The sequence below is a fragment of the Mastacembelus armatus genome, chromosome 24, assembly GCF_900324485.2.
Source record: "Mastacembelus armatus chromosome 24, fMasArm1.2, whole genome shotgun sequence".
In the NCBI taxonomy this organism is placed as follows: domain Eukaryota; kingdom Metazoa; phylum Chordata; class Actinopteri; order Synbranchiformes; family Mastacembelidae; genus Mastacembelus; species Mastacembelus armatus.
In genome coordinates, this window is record NC_046656.1 from 5,900,693 (window position 1) to 5,927,159 (window position 26,467).

The window sequence follows — 26,467 nt, forward strand, 5'->3', positions numbered from 1 at the left end:
TCCAATCAGTTTAATTAAACACAGCTGGACTCCAATGAAGGAGCAGAACCATCTCAAGGAGGATCAGAAGAAATGGACAGCATGTGAGTTAAATATGAGTGTCACTGCAAAGGGTCTGAATACTTATGACCATGTGATATTTCAGTTTTTCTTTTTTAATAAATTTGCAAAAATTTCTACATTTCTGTTTGTTTCTGTCAAGATGGGGTGCTGAGTGTACATTAATGAGAAATAAAATGAACTTTTTTGATTTTGGCAAATGGCTGCAATGACACAAAGAGTGAAAAATTTAAAGGGGTCTGAATACTTTCCGTACCCACTGTAAATCATGGGAGAATGGTCTTAGTAAGAGAGGTGACCAAGAACCCGGTAGTTCTCTGACTGAGCTCCAGAGATCCTGTGTGGAGATGAGACAAAGCTCTGAAAGGTCAACCATCACTGCAGCCCTCCACTGATCTGAGCTTTATGGCAGAGTGGCTAGATGGAAATCTCTCCTCAGTGTAAAATACATGACAGCTGCTTGGAGTTTGCAAAAAAAGCACCTGAAGGACAATCAGACAGTGAAGAACAAGATTCACTGGTCTGATGAAACCAAGGTTAAAATGTATGGTCTCTATTCTAAATGTTATGTCTGGAGGGAATCAGGCACCTCTCATCAGCTGCCCAGTACCATCCCAACAGTGAAGCATGGTGGTGGTAGCACCATGATGTGGGGGTGTTTTTCAGCAGCAGGGACTGGGAGACTGGTCAGGGTTGAGGGAAAGCTGAATGGGGCAAAGTACAGAGACATCCCCAATGAAAACCTGTTCCCCAGCGCTCAGGACCTCAGGCTGGGCTAAAGGTTCACCTTCCAACATGACATGAATGTCCTTGAGTGGCCCAGCCAGAGTCCTGACTTGAACTATGTCCAACATCTCTGGAGAGACTTGAACATGGCTGTCTACTGGTCCCCATCCAACCTGACAGAGCTTGAGAGGATTTGCAAAGAAGAATGGCAGAAAATCCTCCAATCCAGGTGTGCAAAGCTTCTTGTGTCATACCCAAAAGGTCTTGAGGCTGTAACTGCTGCCAAAGGTGCTTCAGCTAAGTACTGAGTAAAGGGTCTGAATACGTATGTAAATGTGATATTTCAGTTTTCTCTTTTTAATGAATTTACAGATATTTCTAAAATTCTGTTTTCACTTTGTCATTGTGTGGTACTGAATGAAGATTAATGACAAAAAATGGTTTAAAACAATTGTAGTATCAGGCTGCAACATAACAAAACTGAAAAATGTGAAGTGGGTCTGAATACCTTCTGAGTGCACTGTAAATTAGTATGAATCTGACCATCCTGCCACTCTGTACATTCCTATTCCAGTACACAACAGAGGCATTAACAATTCATATGTAATGAGAAGAACAATAATGCAGTTTGGTCCTGATCCATTACATTACAAAAATGTGCTGTGTGCTGGTCAATATCGCCATAAGGACAAGACATGTCTCCTGCTGTATATACACTGGATATTTGCTGCATGAACTCCTCATGGGCTTCCAAATGCTCCTGTTTCTCACTCCAGACACAAACACTTCAGCTATACATGCAGTAATCAAGTAACAAGAAAAACGTAGGAAAACAGTCCTGCATTAGTATATTTCAAAGTACTTGTTCAAGATTTAACATGAGAAATTTAGATCTTTCAACATTACGTGCAGTAAAAAAAATCAGCACCAAACTTCTGTCAGGAGAAAAAAAACAGAATCTTTATATTTGAATGCATGTGCCTCCACTGAGTACTTCAGCTGAACTAATTTACAAGCAGGAATCTCACATTTATTGATACCATTTTCCATGAGTTTGCAGTGTCACAATTGGCGTTGGCGGATTCTTCTGTCTGATGTTTAAAAGGTATAGCCATGCAGGAAATACATTGGAGAGAGAGGAGTCTGGACTCTTTTATATTACTGGCTTTTATATTCTATTCTAGCTCACATTTTAGAAAGGTACAAAGGAATCAGCACTACAGACTGCAGATCATTTTACACAAGATAACTGTGATAATTGAATTTGCCTGGATACAGCAATTGTATTTTCAATTATTCAGCTGAAACTTATGGTGGCCGAGAAGGGCAAATGCGTCCTAACAGCCAAAGCACATGCAAGACAGAAACGCTGCAACAGCCAAAACAGATGCAAGAGAGAAACAATGCAAGTGCAGGGGGACCCCGAACTGAGGGATGCTATGAACATAGTTTGGTTAAGTTTTAGAGAGGCAGCATAAAAAAAGTACATCTTCTGTTTATTTCTTTTTAAACACTTGGCCATCATATTTTACAGTAATATAAAAGTACAGTATTGTAAATATGATGGCCACGTTTAAAAAAATAAATAAACGGAAAAAGGAACCTTCAGACATCCTGCCCTGCAGAAACTCATTTCTGGGCGGTAGCACCAATTCCCCCCATCCCTCCTCCCCCAATGAGAGGCTGCTTATATCACTACATGTATCTCTCTCGCCACTCTAAAAGTTAGCCAAACTTTGTTCATAGCCTCCCTCAGTTCGGGGTACCCCAATAGGCCTGGCACACTTCTGTTGTAGTGTTGCTCTTTTTCACGTGTTTTGGCCGTTGCAGCGTTTGCCCTTGTCAGCCACCGTAGAAACTGAAACTGAAAAATCTTACTCTTAGCAGCTGCTGGTGGCTGAGGCTGGAAGCCACCAGTCGGGATGCCGATAGTGCTCATCCTCTGGACCAGGTTGGCCACGTTCCCTGCGCTCTTGTCTCTCTTCTGAAGCTGAGTGGGCTCTTCTTTAGGCTCATTCTTTGTTTCCTTGACATCTTTAGATTCCTTCTTCAGCTCCTATAAAAAAAAAAAAATTCTGACTACAAGGTGTCTAAAACACACATTCACATTTCTGTACAGATATACTGAATGCTGTAACTGCTCATGCTCCTTATCAGTACATTTACTAATTTAACATTCTTTATTTCCCATATTTCCACATGCCATTTAAATGACCTGGAATAAAAAGTTCTATTTCAAGACTATAATGTATAAAAATTATATTGAAAATGGTAAAGAAGTGATTTTTAAGAAACTTATTTTACACGCTGCTTTCACTTTGTAGACTACTATCATTCACAAAAAATGACTTTATCATTGAGTTTTTTTATTACTACGTAGCAATGCTGTCTTCTCACTGATATCTCAGTCAATAGAAAGATTATGTGTGATAAAAGGTATGCTGAATTTAAATTTAGAAGATCATTTCAACATGTGTTTATTTAGAATGTAGTTTGTTCAGTTGCAGACAAAAGTTTCAAGCTTGCTAAATGTTTCACTTCCTGACCACTGACAGTGAACCTGATTTCCTAACCTCAACCCACAACCACAAATTAACCAATTAATAAAGTGATTAATAAAGCAATTAGTCGCTAGTTTATAATTGCATGTCCACACCAAAAAAAAAAAGTATCTCTCCTTAGTACTGACATCAAATCACACAGCAAGGTCATCAAGATTACTTCTGAATGTTTCAGAGAAACATTTTGCCACTTTGACAACAAAGTGTATATCCAGTCTACATACAAGAGCTACTGCATGCACATAAGAAGTGTAAGCTGAAAGAGTAACTAATACAGAGAGTGCTGACAATGCAAGCAGTGCTAACAAAGAATTACCACCAAGGCATTAGTTAGATGGGAAAAGGACATGTGAAACAAGGTGTGTAATTTTAAAACAACACAAAGAGAAGTGAAATGTGGGTGACAACCAGCATTCTGCCGACCTAAAGAGACTGAATAAACCAGAAGTAAGGTGACCACTAACTGTATTCAATGCAGCATTATGCTAGGTGCAGCTAGCTCATGCTATATCTAGCTATTGCTAATGATCCCAGTCACATCACACAGGCTGTAAAACTGCTGGCTCATTCATTGAGCCTCGGGAACTACCTGACAGCACCACAACGTCCACATCACACCTTCATTAATTATGCTAACTAAGCAGGAAGTATGTGTACAGGGAAACTTATATTACGGAGTATCACCAAGAAAGTGAACATCCTTCAATTTATTTTAATTTGTGGAGGATCGTAGTGGGAGAGACGCCTGCTTTCACAGAATGACAAGACATGATAGCAGTACAAATATGGATAACTACATACACCCGTGGTGATTCCTGAGTCACACATTAATGACATTGCACTCAAGTGTTGTGTAATTACTCAAGTGTTTGCTTAACATGAAAACCACAGAGATTAAGTTTAAAACCTGCCTTTCTAACATTCACACACACCTGAGCCAATGCTGTGTGAAGTGTGCGTGTTGTTTTCTCTTTTCATTAAGAAAGCTTCAAAAATGAATAAATATAAAAACTGCCAATTTCAACATGGAATCCATGTTGGCAGAGTTTTCTTGTAAAGAGATAAAAGGTAGGTTAACATAGTGTTACAACAATGAGAGCTACAGTAAAATACATCTATGATATGATAGATCAAACAGAGCACAATCAGTACAACCTGCACAGTCCTCACACAGTAGAGTACAGTAACTAATGGAACAAATTTTAATCAATTTTATTTTAGCTGATTGTTTAAGATATGGAAAAACTGCCCCAGATACTGATACAGACTGGGCCATCTCTATCAGCAATTGTACATTTGGGTCCTTTTGGATGTCAGTGCCATTGTAACCAACCACCTAGCTTGATGAATGCACATCAAAAACAATTCTTTTGTTCTCCCAAGTCTTGACATCTGATTCTCAATCGTCTAAGCTCCCTGACTCTCACAGCAAGCCTGTCATGGCAGACATAGGTACAGCAACAGTGGTCCAGTGTCCTCAGAGCTAAAAAGCTTATCCATACTTTCATCACTTCACACTGCTTTAACCCAGTGTATTTATCTCTAAATCAAAAATGTCCCCAACACCACTAAATTCTTCAGAATACCTAAGCTCTTAAAGCAAAACCAGCGCTGATATGCCGTCACTAAATACCAAAACAGAGAAATTGATTTTAAGTTTTTTATACTAATGTTTAAATCTTAAGGTGTTCTGGCATGCTGCTCTACAAAACCTTAATTTCTCATTTACATGCCATATAAACGTTGTTCTTTTCCTTAATTAGGCAAATACCATCACAGTCAACTGTATCAGGAGATTCGTTTACATAAACCAAACGCCTAAATAATTGTTTCAAAAAAAGCATCAATAGGCATTAATAGATTGTGTGAATGAGAACATGCATTGGTTTTTACTAGTGACTACGGTCTGACTTTTTCTGCAACGCCTCGTGTCACCATCCAGAAGGAGTTCAAAAACCAAACAGCGGTTCTCTCTCAGCTGTGTCCTGTTTGGTTCATTTCAAGTCTGGCGTCCATGTGTACTTGAAGCTGGTGTTGCAAAATCAAAAGAGCAAGCAGCTTTTTTTCTACCATTTGTGTCATTTGTTTATGTTGACGGGCTGGAAACATCAATGAGGACACTCTAGTCGTAATACTCAGCACAACCAGGACTCATAGTGCATTCTTTCTATGGCACCCCCCCTGCAAACCCTCACCCCTGAACTAACAACACATTGTTAACACAAGGGGCTGTGTGAATGTCTGGTTAGTTGCCAAGAGATCCTACACCCAGAAACAGTGAATAACTCATTTCTAAACTTCTAAAGACACATTCTATGAAATGACATTATCGTTGTTGTTATTTAAACATGCCAACAAAGACAGAATGGATTGGTGCTCAGTTGCTTCAATGAGTGAAAAATTACACACTCACAACGGGAGTTCAGAGCAGTAGCAATTAAATATGTCTGGGTGTGTGTGGGTGTGGGTGTGGGTGAGACCAACCATCCACCATCCACCATCCACTTCCTGGTTCTCACACACTGACTTTGCAGTTCCGAGTAAGTTCAGCTGTGTGTGTGTGTGTGTGTGCGTGCGTGCGTGCGTGCATGTAATTTTCCTTCAGGCATTAATAAATTCTGTCTAGAATATGGATGCCATCTCTTTTTTCAGCATATTTGACTAATGAAACATTCACGGTTTGTTCTTGTGTACATTTTTTCTAACATATCTTATAGATGATGCAGTGAACTTGGCCAACACAACAGCATAACTCATTTCAAAGAAACACTATGCCCTTTGCTGGAGAGCTGAAACTAGTAGCTTCACCAAGCATTTCTTTCTGTAGACATGTATTCAGCAGTACTTCACATGAAAGCAAGTATCAGTCTGTCAGTTTTATAGCTGCAGCTGCACAATCACTATGAGTGGATCTATCAGATGCAAAGATGTCTAACGATTTCATCTAATGCAAATCCACTTCGATTACCAACAGAGGAAATAAAGAAAGGGAAGAACAGGGAACTGTATTCGTAGTCTTGATTAGGAATGGATATAAAACTTTAATACCTATTTGATAAAGTCTGGCCAGTAAATCAGCCAATAATAACTAATAGATGTATAAATATTAGTGTATAAGCAGATCAGTAATAAACTGCAGTTCAAGATATATTTGAGGTAATCCAGAAACGGATTCTTCATTACATAGCTTGTTCATTCCAGAGCATTAACATGTTTGTATATGATATATATATATATATATATATATATATATATATATATATACACACACACACACACACACACACAAAATTTACACATCCAATGTATAAACACACGTTTCTATCTTCAGGACAATCTGATTACAGCCAATTTAAGAAAACCTAATGCTAACTAAGAAAACCTCAATAACAAGTTAAACATATGTCCCATAATCTTTACTAACCACTGTGAAGTACAATTAAATCCCTTACCATTTCCCCCAGGCATATTTCCTACACACTGATCATTCAGCTACAACAACAATCAGAAGGGAGGAGAAGGAACATGTCATGTGATGGTAACATGGTCAGGATCAAAGTTCAACAGCCAGCAGGCTACTTAGAGGATTAACTATTCAAGCTCAGTGACTGGGCCAGGCTGCTTAGCAGATTACCTACCTTACTACACTGAGAGAGCTGAGAGAGAAATGAGGAATGAGGAAACAAAGCAAGAGAGAAGACTAGAAGCAGTGTGGTGACTCATTTCACACTGCATTAGCTGTATAAATATATTTCACAGAAAAAAGATGCCTCAACTTCTCTATCAAGAGATCACTAACTGTTTAATCATCATCTGCAAACTGCATTAGCTGAATTTCTGATGTGATTTCATATGTAATTATAGAATGGCTCTTTTAGGGGAAATACAGCAGTCTTAAAGAAAAGGTTATCCTTTAATATAGCAAATATTAATGCCACATAAAGAGTGACATTTCACTCCCTTGGAATACAATGAATAAAAATGGAAATATTTTGATTAACAGTGCAGTGTGCAGTGGTTAGAACTGTCACCTGAATTTGAATCCTGTCAGCTGGCTGAGGCCTGTCTGTGTCAAGGTTGCTATTTCTTCCTACAAAATTCAGGAAGATATCATAAAAGACCTGCACAAATATCTGAAAGATCCACTTTAATAGGAACCATCAGATGTTCTGCTATATACCAGAGCTTTTGGAAACACATTTTTAATTGAATTTTAAATAACCTCTTTTCAATAGCTTTCTACATTTCTCTCTCAGATGCAGCTGATACATTTTCTGGTTGATAGGTAGAACCTATTGGAGTCAGGAAACATCTGAGGTCCCAGCAGGCCGTTCAGTAATAAAATGTGACGCAAAACGTGCTGCCCACAAAGCATCAATCAGTTAGTGACAATATCCTGACAATCTGTGATTATTTTCCAGCTGGGATAAATGGAAGACAATCATGTAGTGCTATATCAATCTTAAATCCAACTTTCCTCAACAACCATAGGATTCATTACAACCAGCAACAACAAACGTCACTTTCACAGCCCTGTGTTACCTGTACCACAGGGGGAAAAAAAACACAGAAAACCTCAAACTACAAGGTCAGGTCCATGCACTACAAAAAGACAACTCTGTTACAAATCAGCATAACATGTAATCCAGTATGTAGCAGAAGAGGTATACTCTAAAATCAACATAAACTGAACTATCATGTCTTCTCACCTTAACAAAGTTGTCAGGGAAGAGGCCCCTTTTCCCGTTGAGGTCTCCCTCCATCCAGCCATCCTCCTCTATATACCGCACATTCTTGATGATGTCACCAAGTCGTAGGGTCAGCTCATCATCATGGAGCGCATCATAATCAAACTCCACCACAACCTCTACTCCAGACATGACGAGGGAGTATAGAGGAAAAAAAGAAAGGAGGAGAAAGGTGAAAGCAAACAAGATGGGGAGACCACAGGAGGGAAAAGTAAAAGGGAGAATAATAGAGGAAGGAGATGGAAGAATAAAAATAGGACAAAAGGAAAAGATAACAGACTTTAACAAAATATCTTCCATCATAATTCACAACATGTTAAAGTAATATTTACATACAAAATTACTGCTTCCACTCTCTTGGCCTGTGATGAGAAATTGTGCTTAGACATGTTGCTTATTCAGCAGCCAGTGTGTATTTGTATTTCTGAACAGAAAAACACTTCTGGAGCTCCTGCTTAGATGTCACTGGTTGTTCTGCTTATTTTTATGTGACTTAGTAAATTTAGCAAAAATACACTATTATTTAATTTAACTGGTCCTTAATAACTGTACTTTATCATTGATCAAACCTCCAACCATCATAATCTGTATTATGTAATTGTGAAGGCACATATTATAGTAGTAGTCAAAAAAACATTTTATTTAGGAGTTTTCCCCTGAACCTTCCCACTGTATCAACTCTTAATTTGACAGGTGCTTGCAGTATTGTTCATCTTTCAAATAACTTATTATTACTCATGTTTTCTCCTTAACACACTTTACATACAAATATATGAAATACATTATTTACTCCTCCCCCAATGTCAATTCAGCTCACCTACACAGCAGTGCCACATTTAATGTGATCAGAATAAATGAGAATCAGAATGAGCTTTATTGCCATGTATGTTTACACATACGAGGAATTTGTTTGACAATTGTATGTACAGGTATATTACAACAGACAGTTTTGTATGTAGTTTGTATATACAGGTATTTGTGATGTGAAAACATCAGATTTCCACATTCAGAGAAATTAGATGTTTACTTCAGTACTGGCCACCGTTTCTTGAATTTCTCTTCTGGCATTAATAAAGTTTATCTTATCTTTCCTCAATTTGTTTGTTTTCATCACAATGAGTTTTGTGTTACTGAGACCAGACTGAGTATGTAGAGTTTAAAAACTCTACATGCCTGCCTAGTGTTGTTCCTTCACTGCTGCATTGACTGACAAAATAAAAGGGAATGTTTAGGTAGCCGTCCTAGTTTCAACCAAACATGTGCTGTAGCGAGTGTGTTACATTTACAAGATAAGAAAGAAATATTCTATCAGCCCAAATCAGGCACTAGAAAGAAGTCAGACATGAGCCACTCTTTAGTTTCTACAATAAGGAAAAAAAACAAACAAAAAAAACAGCCACAGACCACAGGCTGCAAAGATCAAATTTAGACTAAATATGGTACTGCTAGCAGTGACACAAAAACGATAGGCTTATCTCTGAGAATGAATGAAGTCAGGGAAAAACATTGGCCTTCATTCACAGCCCAAAAGCTGACTTTTCACCATGAGGCTAAATGTCAGTTATGTGTCACCTGTACAGTGCAAGTTACCTTGAATGTAAAAAGGTAATAAGAGGTGTAAGACATAAGAAATATCAAGTAGTGACACACCTTCATTTCAATTCTTTATGGATTGATTTGTCTATTATTTTTATTATTTATCTTGATTAATTGTTTAGCCTATAAACCTGCTGCACTGGGAACAGACTGAATAAGAGGGGTAATAAGAGGGTTGCAGACGACTAACTGTTGATATGGGATGTTACTATGCAGAGTGGTCCTTTAATACATGACTCATAGTAAAGTGACTCTATTGCCATGGCTGGCTTTACATAAAGCACAGACAAAACAAAAACCTGTGGGGCACACTGCAATCTTTGTCGTTATCTCTCACACACTCACACACTCACACACTCACACACTCACACACTCACACACTCACACACTCACACACTCACACACTCACACACTCACACACTCACACACTCACGAATCCTAAAACATTCACATAATCACACAGCTGGGCAAGGTCATTCAGCACTAAACTACATTAGCCAGGCAATACAATAATAAGTGCTGTAGAACTTTGCTTAGTTTGTCTGTTGGTGAAGTTGTTTGTACATGTGTCTGTCTCTGACTTCATCAACCTTGAGCTCAACACACTGGGCCAAACTAATCAGAAACTGGCCCTGACTGATGATCTCAGCTTTCCACAGTACATCAAACACTCAGTATTTAAGAGTTTAAAGGAGCATAAGAGGAGCTGCACATAAGACGAACTGCTTGAAACAATAATTAAAAAAAAACCGTATGTTATTTCTTTATTTTTTGGTTATTCATTTATGTTGATTAATTAATCGGCTTATTGTAGCAGTATGCTGCGAATTTGCAAAGTGATGTCCCAAATTTGCTGTATTGCATAACATCTGGCATTTCTGCCCTTTCAATAGTAAAAAGTTATAGTAAGATCCTCCTCCCCTACATGCCTCTGGCTGATCTCAGAGCAGTTTGAAATGATGACTTGCCAAGTTTTCTAGCAGGGGACTGAACTGTATAACAGCTTCTGGCTCACCGACACAGCCTGTGTATTGGAACAAACAAACAGCCATGGAACAAGACAGTGTGACCAAAGGGCCAGAATCATAAGTATAAAAAAAAAAAAAAAACCACACAAAATGAGCAATATACAAATAAACAACTTAACCAATGCCCCAGACAGTAATTTGGGATTATCTCTGCATGTAACCACAGGAAGAGATATGGTCTGCTCAGCTGTAGTAAACAAAACCAAATGGGACAGAATCATACTTGGCTGAACTAACACAACACACAGGGCTGTCCTCCTCTTCCATGTGCATGTGGAGTAGAGGGACTTTTCTGCAACCACACAGATTACAGCACCTCAGCAACCACACAAACACACCCTGCCTGAGGAATGCAGGCCAGGCAAATCAGTATCACTTAAATGGCTCCTAAACACACTGCTGTACACTTACTTATATATTATGCTCACGATCTGAACTTAGTTTGAAGATACCAGATAACATGTTACTTAAATTGTTGCTATTGTGGTGAGTGGAGGAACAGAAAACTTTAAAACAGCACAGTTTCAGGTTTTATTCCATATTCATTATTTTAAAACTGGATTTTAAAATGTAAACATCAAGCCATCCATGAAAACCGGATTAACTTCTATAGCAACTTTTAGATATTAACCTTCATTTTAACATTTGATGACAGTGATGATGTTGATGTTAAGCATTGGAACTAATTCCACAGGAATATGACCAGAGACACATTTCTTATAAAAACAGTGCAAGGGTTAGAGCAGCAACACTTAGCCAGTTAGTCCATAAACAGAAAGATAATATGCACAATCTATTGTAATTTTTATGTGAGAATGTCAACATAACTTCTTTTGTGTTCCTCTGGAGAGTTGGGGTCACTGAGCAGGGGTTAGGAATGTGCGCTGATTATGGCTGTCACTGCAAACTGTCTGCACTTGAGTTGTGTGTGGGCAGGCATAAACTGGTGTTCATTTTTCACTATTAACTAAAGCCACTCCTAAATGAGTGCAGTAAGTGATAGGTGTCTGTCGGCAAAATACCAGCACGGGGCTGTTGACAAAGTCTGCTTGGTTTCTTCCTCAGAGGAAATGCCTTTTTAAGTAACTGCAAGCACAACAGCCAGTGTACAGGTGGATTGTGGATGTGTGTAACCTTTCAATTTCGCTGCTGTGAGAAGGCAGTGAAGGGGAGGAGGGGGATTCTTGCCAAAATACAGAACAAAAGACTTTTTCTTGAGTAATGAAAGTAAAGAAATGCTTACTAACAGCAACAAATGAACCTGCACTACAGCTATCCAAGATCAAATCACATATGAGCTTTTGATCAGGGTTTTAGCTACGGTCAGAGAAATACTGGTCATGGGCCCAGGAACAGCTAACAGTGCCTTAACTGTGACTTATACTGGCTTATACTGCATGTCTTTTGGAGCACTCATGAAGCTTAGGCTCATTTTAAGTTGATAGCTGACTACATTAATGCTAAACCTAAATAAATAGCTTTCAGTGCCAACGCAGGAAGCTAACTGGTCTGGAAGTTCAGAGTACACAGAACAATACTGGATGCTTACATCCTGTTACTGGTTTAACAAAGACAACTCCAAAGAAGTCAGTCATTTTCAATGTATCACATCACGCTGTTCTGACCACATTTTTTAAGGTTAGAAAATCTATGGCTTTTAACAACATCACAGGGTAGAGCAGCAGCCACAACCCCACTGCAATACTTGATCTGCTGTCCTAGAATAAATGCACAAACACGAGCTATGGCCAAAAGCACATCTACTAAATAGAGTAAGTGTTTTCTGGGTAACAGTACTGTATTGTGTTTTTTTTTTTTTTTTTTAGTCTAATACTATCCAATACACACTCATTTGGAAATAATCATTTGCATTTGGGAGTCTCTGTCAGGTGCCTCAGTGTCTCCTCCCTGCTTTCAATCAGATTCTCTTCTGACTACTCTGGTAAGAAAACAAACAAAACCCAGAATACATGAAAAACAATCATTGTGAACTGAGAACAATGAATTTCATATGTACACTGAGGTTTATGGAAACAAGACCATATCTTCTAAGTTTGCAATATTTAATATTTTCTTGTAGAACAGCGACGTCACTGTATTTATGTCTTCTGCACTTTCTGCGCTTTATGTTGCACCAACATTATGATGTGCCGGTGAACAGTGTCAAAATATATGGCTGGGCGATATGGAAAAAAAAAAAAACTCATCACAATAATTCTTTTTCATATCAATCACCATCAATATATATGTCAATATAAACCAAAGCACTATTTCAGTTAAATCTATAGGTTCTTCTTTATTCCTAAGTGGCATGTAAAGATATAAGGTTAGTTTTAATTTAAATATTAATTATTTTATTACAAAAACTGGACATGACAAACGTAGAACATTATACAACTGTATTTCAAATATTTATCTATATTCATCTAAAATCTACAGTCAGAAGCCTTAAGTGGAGAACACACTAAATTTGGTCAACTCCAAATAAATAAAACTAAATTTTAATTTGTAAATCTTGTATCTACAACTAAAATATTGAAGCGTTCACATTTTACAGAAGAACAGAAACTAAATCTTCTGCTCACTTCTAAATAAATACACTAGGTCTGTTGTGCAGCAAGTGTCACTGACACTTTAAATATCTGAAATATCTAGGGCTGCAACTAATGACTATTTTCACAGTCGATTAATCCATCAATTATTGAAACTATTAATCAACTAATCAGGTGATAAACTGCACAATATCTGAATGGCTTTTACCTAGCTACCATGTTTTAAAATTAGTTTAAGCTTGTTTAAGGCATGTGCTAACTAACAAGAAAAACATTAAAAAGGATTACTTCAATCAAAAATATGTTATTTATTTGACTTGTACAAACAAGGTTTTTATGAACAAACTTTGCTGTTTTTGGCAAAGGACAGGCAAAGTGCTAAAAAATAAAAATAAAAAAAAGATCAAGTATTAATTTTTTCACTGAACCAAGGACAAGTAGCAGAAGTAAGAAACTGTCCATCCATCGTCTATACCCACTTATTCCTAACCAGGGTCACAGGGATCAGCTGGAGCCTATCCCAGCTCTCTTTGGGTGAAAGGCAGGGGTACACCCTGGACAGGTTACCAGTCCATCACAGGGTCACATGGAGACAAGCTTTAAAACACCAGCTAATGTACTGTAATTTAAAACACCAGCTGATATACTGTAATTTAAAACACCAGCTGATGTGCAATAATCAAGGCTAAACACAGCACACTGCAAAGAAAAGGCCAATGCAGAAGAAAACATTGAAAAAGTAAAGGAAGGGCTGTAAAATTCTGAGAAAAAAAAAAAGGAAGTGATGTCTATTTTCTATGAAAGTTAATAATGGTGATAATTTCTGCACTGGTATTTACCTTAAAGCATGAGCCTTAAGCACAGTATGACATAAGTAATAACATTTTTGTGTAAGATATAGTTGCAGTCAGTGTACAGTTTTTATTTTTCTTTTTTAATTGTAATTGTATAACACCCGTGCAGACTAATTCAAGGGTTGAATTTCATTCTCATTAAACCCATGTGTTGAATTGGCTGCTCCCAACATTAAGATAAGCATGGCACCACTGAAGAAGAGCAAACCAGGCATACACACTGCTCAGAATGAGAAAATAAACAGGTTGTTTCAAATTGCAAGTTTGATTATTTGAAAGTGAAAGTGACTTATTTGTCTAAGTATACTCGGAATTTGTGCTCACACACAGCAGTGAACACACACCCAGGAAGCAGTTGAGGGTCTGGTATCAAAGGTGTACAGGGTGCTGGTTATTCATTCTGTGCTGGACCTGAGACTCAAACGTGCAATTTTCAGGTTACAAGTCCGACTCCCTATCCATTAGGCCACGACTAACCTTGTCATAGTACAGTATTCTAGTATTTATTTTATATCAATCAATTAATCAGTCAAGCAACACACTTAAAAAAAAAATATATATATATATATATATATATATATATATATATTTAAATTTAAACTTACAGATGATTAAAGATACATCTTTTACTGATGTAAATAGCAGCTTTGACAGTTATTTGTTGACAATAAATTTTACCTTTACATGGAAATTACCAACCAAAAGTGTGCAAGAAATAAGTAACCAAAAAATTGTTGTGCTTGCATTCAGAACCTCTAGCATCCTCTTGCCACCATGCCTGGAAAATTTTCTAAGGGAAACACAGAGTTCTGTAAACCAGATGATTAGAATTCAGCAACAGCTTAAAGACTGTACAATAAGGAGATGAAGTACAAAAGGAAAGAGCAGGTGCTTATTGTCCTACAGTAGCAGAATAGCAGAAGATGTGTTAACAGCCATTTACTGAATAATACTGTATGCACATGCTACATGACACTGCTCACACTCATGAAGAACAGTACAAAAGCCAGAGCCCTAACCTGAACATCTCTGGAGAAACCTGTAAATGTCTGCCCACCGACGGTCCCCATCCAACCTTACCGAGTTTGAGAGTATTTGCAAAGAAGAATGGCAGAAAATCCTCCAATCCAGGTGTGCAAAGTTTGTTGTGTCACACCCAAAAAGACTTGAGGCTGTAATTGCCTTGGGTCAGAATACTTATGTAAATGTGATATTTCAGATTTTACATAATTGTAGTAACATAACAAAACTGAAACAAGTGAAGTGGCTCTGAATACTTTCTGAATGCACTGTAATTGTTAAAACACCCCAAAGCAGCTCAAGGTAAGTCTGATATATTCTAAGCTGAATCTTAGCAGTGTATCATCACCAATCTTCACTTTTAAAAATTGGCATGGATTATGGATGGTTTCTAATAATAGGCTTAGTGTCAACTGGAGTAAAACTGTGCAGTAAAAATGTAATTGCTCTCCTTATAATAAACAGTTTTGAGCACTACCAAAAGACTTGAGAAACTTGTTGGATAAGTAATGAAACACCCACGACACCTGTCAACAGATTCAGCTGCCTATGGCTTACTGCTTCTGCATAGATTTGACAAATTATGCAAAGATGAGTAGTAAGCCCAATCCCCTCCAGGGACTTCATGCGTCTCTTGCTTCTTCTTGTCTGTATGAGATATGAAATGGCTGAAGAGATTTTCATTCACTATCCTAAACACTCCTTGAATTACATCACATTTAAGAGTTTTACTTTTGAAAAAATTAACCACTTCTTTGACTAACACAACCACACGGCCAAGTCACTTCCTGACTTATTATGTGGCACGTCCAACAGGTTTACGGGCTACCAGGAACAAAGCTGAAACAAAGTCAACAGCATGGGTGTGAAGAGAACAGTTAGAAGCATCAAGTAAAAGGAAGAGTGAAGAAGAAAAATGTGAATGCATGCAAACATGCTGGACCTGTTTTCTCATTAACAGTGTGGCACGACACCTAAAATATGGGGAGCGGTAGCAGAAGATTCCTGACTTAATTGCTGAGACACATGAAAGGGATAGACAATCAAAAGCTAAATGGAGTGATTCCACTGCACTCTGAGCCAAAAACATGCTCCCTGCATCCTCAAACGCACCATTTCCTCTGCAGGAAATCTCCAAAATCTGAATTTTTAAATGTTAAGAATATGCAAAAACCAAAAGCAAACCATATTCCCACTGGATAAGCTGTCCAGTGCATACCCAATAAGTGCACAGATCAGTAAAACAACTTTTAAATTATTTCAGTGACAATAAGTGTGTCAGTGCTCTCTGGGTCTTGATTTTTCTAACAACAGACCAAACTTACACAGTTTACTATCACAGAGGAGGAATCAGAGAGTACTGGCATTCTTTGTTGAAAAAAAATCATGAATTAGTTATAGAATTAGATAGCAAATTAATTTTACAATGGGCTGATTAACTGACTAAGGCTGGCAACCAGATGATCTTAAAATCTTCACTGATTTTAAAAGCGTGGGAGACCACAGATATAAGGACCATTTCAACTGATTTTTAATACTCTAATTCTCTCAATGCACACACTAGAAGACTCGATGAGACCAGGAGACCACACACAACTACCATTAATAACTATTTCACGCTGGCGATTCCACAGACACGAGATTTCACAGAATCTTGTGTGATTAAATGTGACTTTGTGACACAAGCCATTTCATTGTCAGCCCTATTGTGGTAATGTTATGTCTTGCACAATGTGTTAAAAAGACACCCAGGTGGTTGATGGAATAATTCAACAAGCATGTCTTACCAGTGTTCCTTTTGGCTTTGTTTTGTTTTGCGACCATGTTTTTCTGGGCTCCTCGCTCTCATTGGCTATTGTGGGCATTCAGCTGGAGCTTCTCAGACCAGGAATTGTAAATATCAAATATGTTCGATGATTACGATAGAGGCTCCAACCTGATCAGGAGCAGTAAAATAATTATGTTGACACCACACACACTTGAGGATTCTTTAGACAAATAATGTGACAACCGAATGTGACAAAGCATCGAATCAGGTCACACCCCTACCATCACCGGAGGGGCGAATCGGGCATAAAATCGTCCTTTGTCCTGGGCCTTACTGTTGCAATTCAAAACTGATCCATCGCTGAGCTGACTCAGATTCTGACACATCTTGTTGCTAATGTTGTTAACAAATTTTGACCACACCAGCTGTCTGTGTGCCACGTTTAGGGTCAGAAAAAGGAAAAAAATATCCAGGTAACCGTTTTCCTCTACTCACACAATGTTTCCAGGTAAAGAGTTACACTACAGGTCTTATATAAGATAGTGACAGAAAGGAGGATGTTACAGGGGAGGGAGAGGAAGGAAGGAAGGAAGAGAAAGGGGGGGAACTACTCAAGGCCACGCAGGCGAGCTGTCTGCCAGGCAGACTGTCTAAGTCAGAACGCTCTCTGTGCTTTTCACAGTCTCTCACACACATCACATACACACAATCATTGAAGAGGAAACTCATAACTGCATTCCTTCCCACTAATCTGAGAGGTAGCTGATATGAAGGGCAAAATGTTACCAAGAGAAATCACCTAGGAGAGAAAGAGAGCTGTTCCTCTTCTATATGAAAGTCTGATTTCTCCTACCCACCTTTATTTACTAGGAGCAGAATGTGGATAATTTGTGAACAAGGGTATACACACTGAGCAATAAGTGTAATCACAAGTAATTTCTTAAAATGGACAAGTTAGGTTACCAATAGTAATAATTTAAGCACCAAAGTAACCGAACCAACTAAAACCAACTAGAGTGGGAAATCAACATGAACCACAATCTGGCAAATACATGACTGACTGAGGCCAGTGAGGTTAATATCCAATCAGACATTCTGGCACATTCGAGTCAGTCATTATTTAGGTGAATCCAAGGAATGTTTAGTAAGGTTGGTTAGTAAAACAGAATAGTGACAGTCACAACTTGGTGGCCTAGGCTGTTAGAAGTGGTCCATGTTATTAAAATGTACCCAGGTCTAGTCCAACTGTATGACCTTTGGTCTGTGTCATTTCAGCACTCTCTCCCCCATAGTTTCCCATTACTACTACCTACTCTCAAAGCGAAGGCAAGGAAACACAGGACTGAAGATTGGCTATTACGATAAGTGGTCAATTTCTAACCATTTACTGCTACAAATCCAAATATGTTTTGCACAATGTAGGCAATCAACCAGAACTAGGCTGTATATAACCTGGGTTAAAGTACAGGGGAAAGCAAACACAGGATGTGAGGGGCTCGCACACAGCTTGGGCATGTTTAAACAGCTGAGATATCATCAGCATTGAGCTACCTTCATAAAGGTTTACCAGAGAAAAGTAGAACACATTACAATGATTGTCAACATAGTCCCTATAAAGGGACCCTTGTCAAGAAGCCCATTTAGTTGGGATTCTCATATAGATTGAATGGAAAATACTACAATATTACCAAAACAGATATAACTCTTTTAGGGCTCATATTTTTCAGGAACAGCTCGGATTATTGTCTGACACACTTCTACACTACTTTTGTTATACTCTGTGCATTTTAAATATAGTGTTAGCTTCACATGTCTCCTACAGCCTCATTGTGCTCTTGCAGGACAAGTGTAAACACAAAATCAGGTTAACGCAAAAGAGTTTTGTTTTAAGCAGTTCTCTGCATCAGCAAAGCACAGTCTGCAACAATCTGAAAGCTAAGAGAGCCTGAGCATAAAACCTGTTTTACAACATAGTGAAGTTCTTGAACAAGTCCTGCTGCTTACAACCACACAAACCACAGACTGCACAACTTAGTCAGATGCAGCAGTCAGGTTTCACGATACTGTACAGAAAGTTTGCAACACATCAGAGTGCTTCCTCTACACTCAGAAAGCATGACTATTACAACAAGCCCGCCTGTGCTTTTTTTAACTCATGCATATGGTAAGACAGCAAAACATTTGGTTATAGGTACAAAGTTTTCAGGTCTGGCAATGAAATGCCATTAACCTGCCCTGCTGTCAGCCTGAAGAAACCTCACTTCACCATCTAAATGAATACACTGTTCTGAGGTTAAAGGAAGGGTCATGGGTGCACATCAAAACCAGAACACAGGTCCAATCAGCTCCAGTGTTACATGGAGACAGAACTGGTGAAATGCAGTGCAGTAAGTCTGTCAGTGTCATGGAAGGAATGAAAATCACGACACTGGGTGCACAATAAAAACGTTGTTCCTTACATGAGCCCTAAAGCAAATGACAAAAGGGTACTTTAACCTGCATTGTCAGAAGTAGATAACATCAGGACTTTCCTGTTTGTGGAGATAATGTTAATTATCAGCTGTGAACTGGAAGCAGCACTAATTTTAGATTACAGAGAATAAAGTGAGAGTTTCTGAGGTCCAGTACTTCCAAGGAAGTATTATTAGGTGGCTTTTCAGAGGCCACCAAGCTGTGAGGCAACGTTAGCTCACGGTAACATTAGCATGAAATGCAGCCGAGTCCAAGGATGGAGGTGGCGTTATCCAGTTAACAGACAGCTAGCTGGCTAGGCTAATCAGCAAGCTAACTGTCCTCCTAACTCCCTATTGTCCAGAGCTAATGGCATGATTAAACAGACTGACACCTGGTTTAACATTCATGCTTCAGCGTACGTGTGTCCGACTTGTTGTGTAACGCAAACTCCAAAAAGGAAGAGTATCTAACGTATCAACACAACACAAGCGCCACATCATGGAAAACTTACCCATTCCTGTCCTTCGCACCGCCTCGCTACCAAATGCTGGAAATCTGTTGTCCGCCTCGGTGCTCGCTACTTGCCAGGCAGATGTGTATAATCAACCACAAACTATTTTCTGTCGATTCACCGCATTAAAAAAAAGCCAAGTGAGCTCTATATCCATTCGCCTTTGCCCCAACAGGAGCAACAGCAGCCTCCCCAGTTCTCTCTTGGTGCTGCTTCAAGATTATTGTGCAGGAAGTTAACCAGGAGTCTCCACCTTTCTTGGACTTGCCTCCACGGGTTACTCCTGGCAGCAAATACCAGCAGGAAACTTCGCGATGTTTCAGCCAGGACAGTCCCGCGAGAGGAATGTTTAATGGAATGTTAAACCCCCCCCCCCAACATGTATTATTGGGGCCCACTGTATAGTAACAACTGTACGTGTGTGTGTGTGTGAGTGAGTGAGATGAGGTTGCTTCTGTTCAGATGTGAAGGTCACAGCTTGTGTTGCTTGAAGAGATTTTAAACAATATATATGTCAGATCCTTTTGAAAAACTGAATTTGTGGAGAGTTCAGTTTTTTTAGGTTTGATAAATGTGGTGATTTTTTAAAACCACTACATCTGGAATATACATGCAATACATACCCTTCTTGTATTAATAAAGTTTGTTTTATCTTATCTTCAGCATATTAAGGTTTCCAAAAAGTGACTGGCTCTGAATATGTTCTGAAGATATTGTATATAGTGTAAACCACAGGGGGGCACAATCCAGTGTCCTCATGTGCAGGTCCCAAATCTGGGTAAATACAGAAGGTTGTGTCAAGAATGGCATCTGACGTAAAATTTAAGCCAAATCAAACATGTGAATCACAAATACAACATCCATACCAGATCGGCCGCGGCCCAGGTTGACAACGACCACCACTGGTGCTATTGACTTACAGGGTGCCAGTGGAAATTGGACTACTGTTGGTTGAAGAAGGAGAAGAGGAAGGCGTGTTCATAGGCAAAGAGAGAAGAGGAAGTGTGTAGGACTTAGAGTAGGGACTTTGAATGTAGGGACTTTGTCAGGGAAAACAAGAGAGTTGGCTGATATGATGGAGAGAAGAAAGGTTGATATCGTGTGTGTTCAGGTGGAAAGGTAGCAAGGCCTATAGATTAGGAGCAGGGTTCAAGCTGTTTTATCATGGTGTGGATGGAAAGAGGAATGGAGTAGGAGTTATCCTGAAGGAGGAGTTTGCTAGGAATGTTCTGGAGGTGAAGAGAGTGTCAGATAGGGTGATGAGTCTGAAGCTGGAAGTGGAAGGTGTGATGTTGAATGTTGTCAGTGGTTATGCCCCACAGGTAGGATGTGAGTTAGAAGAGAAGGAGAAATTCTAGAGGGAGATGGATGAGGTGATTCAGGGTCTCCCTAGTGGTGAGGGAGTGGTGATTGGGGCAGACTTCAACGGACATGTTGGTGAGGGAAACAGAGGTGATGAGGAAGTGATGGGTAAGTTTGGTATGCAGGACAGGAACGCAGAAGGACAGATGGTGGTAGACTTCACAAAAAGGATGGAAATGGCTGTAGTGAACACATTTTTCCAGAAAAGGGAGGAGCATAGGGTGACATATAAGAGTGGAGGCAGGAGCACACAAGTTGATTACATCTTGTGCAGACGTTTCAACCTGAAAGAGAACAGTGACTGCAAAGTAGTGGCTGGGGAGAGTATAGCCAGACGGCATGGGGTGGTGGTGTGTAGGATGAGCCTGGTGGTGAGGAAGATGAAGAGGACAAGGGCAGAGCAGAGGACCAAGTGGTGGAAGTTGAAAAAGGAAGAGTGTTGTGTGGCTTTCAGGGAGGAGCTGAAACAGGCTCTGGGAGGTCAGGAGGTTCTTCCAGATGACTGGACAGCTACAGCTAAAGTGATCAGGGAGACAGGTAGGAGGGTACTTGGTGTGTCATCTGGAAAGAGAAAAGCAGATAAGGAGACTTGGTGGTGGAATGAGGAAGTTCAGGAGTGTGTTAACAGGAAAAGGTTAGCTAAGAAGAAGCGGGACACTGAGAGGACAGAAGAGAACAGACATGAGTACAGGGAGATGCAGTGTAAGGTGAAGGTAGAGGTGGCAAAGGTCAAACAAAGGCCGTATGAGGATTTATATGATAAGTTGGACACTAAGGAGGGAGAGGTGGATTTGTACAGGTTAGCAAGGCAGAGAGACAGAGATGGGAAGGATGTGCAGCAGGTTAGGGTTATTAAGGACAGGGATGGAAATGTGTTGACAGGTGCCACAAGTGTGATGGAAAGATGGAAGGAATACTTTGAAGAGTTGATGAATGAGGAAAATGTTAGAGAGCACAGAGTAGAAGAGGTGACTGTTGTGGAGCAGGAAGTAGCAAAGATCAGTAAGGATGAAGTGAGGAAGGCGTTGAAGAGGATGAAGAGTGGAAAGGCAGTTGGTCCTGACGACATACCTGTGGAGGTATGGAAGTGTTTAGGAGAGGTGGCAGTAGAGTTTTTGACTGGGCCACTTAACAAGATCTTGGAGAGTGAGAGGATGCCTGAGGAATGGAGGAGAAGTGTACTGGTGCCCATCTTTAAGAACAAGGGAGACGTGCAGAGTTGTGGAAACTACAGGGGAATAAAGCTGATGAGTCACACAATGAATTATGGGAAAGAGTAGTGGAGGCTAGGCTGAGGTCAGAAGTGAGCATTTGTGAGCAGCAGTATGGTTTCATGCCAAGAAAGAGAACCACAGATGCAATATTTGCTTTGAGAATGCTGATGGAGAAGTACAGAGAAGGCCAGAAGGACAGTGAAGACATTGGTAAAAGGATGCTGAGGTTAGAGCTGCCAGGAAGGAGGCCTAGAGGAAGACCAAAGAGGAGGTTCTTAGATGTAGTGACAGAGGACATGAGGATAGTTGGTGTGGGTGAGGAGGATACAGAGGATAGGGTTTCAATGGAAGCAGGTGATTCGCTGTGGCGACCCCTGAAGGGAGCAGCCGAAAGGAAGTCCACCAGCAGAGACTTCGTTATTTTTTATTTTATTGGTCCAAAAAAAGAATTCAGTTGGTGCACTTCTAATTAATTGTTAAGATACTTCCTCAATTTTTACGTATTTCCTAGAGAAATGGCACTACATTCTCCAAATAAAAGCTTGCAGTGACAAACACTGATTTACACTTAACTGTCTTGTGACTCTATGAAAATCCTAAACAAATCAGTTGCAAATGCAAATACAGCCAAACATGTGCAATACAACTGGATAGATTTATATGTTTATGCTGCATCAAATCATAGTGGCTTTAAGTTCCCACAGCCCTGGTCAGGTGTATTATCTATTCTAAATGTGAGGCTCAGTGCTTACAAGAAACACCTGTTGCTCAGTGGGTCTTGGCATCACTGTGTAACCTCAAGCCACCATGTGGGTGAAATGTGAAACTGAAAACAATGTTATATCTCAGGTATTATTTATTTATTTATTTATTCATATTTTAGAGTATTTTTGCCTTATATCTGAGTACAACTGCATTGCAATTTTTTTGTAAACTATTAAATGTTCATGCAATGCTTATAAATGCCAGTGGAAGTATTACACACTAATTTATGCATACAAATGTGTAATGTAATTTTATCATATGAAAATTAAAGGAAAGTGATAATGAATGCACACAATCTAGTCATCAATTATCACCCATGCAAATGTGTATGGTTTTGCAACTGCAAACTGTTCATGATTTGAAAATCTAAGTTTGGTTCTGTGGTGACTAGGTTTGCCCAATAGAGGTCAGAATTGCACCTTTTGTAAGCACACTGGACATAAGTTATCTGTAATTGTTCACTTCTTATTATCTGTGCACTGTTTACTTTTTGTAGCATTTATGTTTACTGTTTAATTCTTGAAGCATTTGTATTTATGTCTGTTTACTCTTTTCAAACTAGTTTCCATGTATCTATACCCGCTTATTCCTCAACCAGGGTCACGAGGATCTGCTGGAGCCTATCCCAGCTCTCTTTGGGTGAAAGGCAGGGGTCCACCCTGGACAGGTCACCAGTCCATCACAGGGCCACATAGAGACAAACAACCTCACACACTCACACTCACTCCTATGGGCAATTTAGAGTCACCAATCAACCTGACATACATGTTTTTGGACTGTGGGAGGAAACCCACAGTAAACCAGAGTACCTGGAGAAAACCCACACAAGCACAGGGTACACATGCAAACCCCACACAGAAAGGCCGGGTTGCGAACCCAGGACCTTCTCGCTGTGAGGCAACAATGCTAACCACTAGTCCACCGTGCTGTCCCAAACTAGTTTTACTCAAGAATATATTGTTTTCACACAAATCAAAACATTTATCTTTATTAGAATATTTTATAATATTAGGCAGCCAGGGTTGCCACTCCAAGATGACAGAGGTGGACAAGGGTCAACATAAGAGCCACCAGGTGGTGTTATTGTTGTCACTGAGCTATGTACATTAAATAGAAACATGGTGGCGGACATAAGACTTTAAACTTCACATGTTTCTGATTTATAGCCTATATTATAGGTTACCTCTGGGATTTTAAAGTTCTGTGGTAAAACTGGTCAATTACTAAAAAGATTATATGTTTACATACTGTCAGATAACCATAATGAATACCCTACAATTTCTATCTTTACATTTTCTGTATGCATTAGGATATATATATATATATATATTATTGACATAGATAGGTAGATCAGTTGATGTAAGGTTAGCTAGACACATATATAAAAGTAGACATATAGACATATATCTTCAGAGATATCCCTGACAAATGTTCCAGATCACTGCAGCAATGTCCATGTTTTTATTCAGCTACTTTGGTGAGCAAGTTGTCCTGCCTGTGGGAAATAAATGCCAAATCAATTTTGAAGATCACTTTTACAAGAAAAACACTAAGAAGTAATGTAATATGTTGCTGTTCTAGCACACATAAAAAATACACAATTTGATCCACCGAGTACTCCGGTTTCCTCCCACAGTCCAAAAACATGTATGTCAGGTTGATTGGTGACTCTAAATTGCCCATAGGAGTGAGTGTGAGTGTGTGAGGTTGTTTGTCTCTATGTGGCCCTGTGATGGACTGGTGACCTGTCCAGGGTGGACCCCTGCCTTCCACCCAAAGAGAGCTGGGATAGGCTGCCAGTCAAAAATCATGCAGCAGTGCCTGCTGTCTTGCCCATCGTGCATGGCTTTCCACATAAGTTGTGGTGTATTGGTGAGCAGAAATGGTATGATCCACTTTAGGAGTATCTGCTATCTGGGTCAATGTTCTTTAAAATAAAAACATAAAAAATATAGTTTAACATTTATAACTGAAGTTACAGTTACAATCCTTACTTCATGAAGCTGAAAGTCTTTCAGACAGTTGTGTTTTATGAAGTAGCAGGGCCTTTAGAAAAGTCCACTCCTGGACTTTTCCTCTATCTCTCTCCACTCCTCTTTCTAATCCTTATCTCCACTCCTCTCCTCTCCTCTCCTCTCCTCTCCTCTCCTCTCCTCTCCTCTCCTCTCCTCTCCTCTCCTCTCACATGTATATCCCACATTGAATGTCACTAACTTTGTGCCTTCTCTTTCCTGTAGTTTGTGCTTTCTCCCTCTCTCTCTGTCCTCTCTCTCTCTGTACCTTCTGCAGGTGTCCCTGGTTCTGGAGCTGTATATTGCTGTTGTGAAGTTACTGGCCTCACCAACCTGCAGTGTCTATTTGTTGTTTACTGTTCTTTTTTTTCTCTCCTTTGCCCACTCACCCCAACCATTTGAAGCAGATGGCCGCCTAAACTGAGCCTGGTTGTGCTAGAGGTTTATTCTTCTGTTAAAGGGAGTTTTTCCTCTCCACTGTTGCCAAGCGTTGCTCGTAAGGGATTTGTTGGGTTTTGTTTTTGTTTTGTTGTAATCTGCCTTGTGATGACTGTATTGTGATTTGGCACTATACAAATAAAATAAATTGAATTTGAAATTGGGTGAGACAAGTTATAAACTGACAGAATGTTTGCCCAGTTGCATGTTTGTGTGTAGGGTGGGCTGCTGTCTGTGGGTGTTGATAGTAGATTAGTAGAAGGTTGAATACCCGCTTAAAGGCTTTGAGTTGTGTGTGTGCAACACCACTGAAACCACTAGAGCATATTAGAGAGATAATCACAAACTTGTGCACAGCTCAGCCTGTTGCTCTCATTTTTCATATTTGTTTCATCTAATGACTGCAGACTGAAGATATGTGTGGCCCTGCAGCTACTGAGCCCCACTGAACATCAGCTCAGCTCTCTTGCATGAGTGAGCAGCAGTGTTGGTCAGGACACACATTCAATATATCTTCTTTCTGTGAGTATTGCATACTTAAAGGCCTGACGAAGGGATTTTACTTCCCTGTCATTTCACTAAGTCACTAACCCACATATACTCTAGCCCACAGCAAAACCAAAGCGGCACATTTCATCCCTTTATCTCTTCCCCCCTCCCTCACTGGCTCAGTGTCCACTCTTCCTCTTCACAGGCAGGGCAGATGGTGCTCCACTCTTTTAACGGCTGCTGCTATTTGCAGTAACATCTCAGACACTGAGCAGGCCGGTTTGTGTGAATGCAGATTGTCTACTAGCA

The 26,467-nt window shown here is 39.6% G+C and overlaps 1 protein-coding gene across 3 annotated transcripts in view; it reads right to left on the bottom strand.

The window, feature by feature from the left end:
* Positions 1-20,136, bottom strand: part of cd2ap (CD2-associated protein) — a 48,290-nt gene extending 28,154 nt beyond the window's left edge. The window contains exons 1-3 of one of the 3 annotated variants that reach the window (XM_026318407.2): positions 19,879-20,136; positions 8,057-8,214; positions 2,665-2,842 (exon numbers count right to left, since the gene is read on the bottom strand). In XM_026318407.2, the coding sequence (XP_026174192.1) occupies positions 2,665-2,842; positions 8,057-8,214; positions 19,879-19,882 (340 nt within the window). In that variant the 5' untranslated portion in view covers positions 19,883-20,136. Of the gene's footprint in view, positions 1-2,664; positions 2,843-6,799; positions 6,907-8,056; positions 8,215-19,878 lie in introns of those variants that run through there. The other 2 variants (XM_026318409.2, XM_026318408.1) reach the window with 2 other exon arrangements.
* Positions 20,137-26,467: the final 6,331 nt, after the last annotated feature.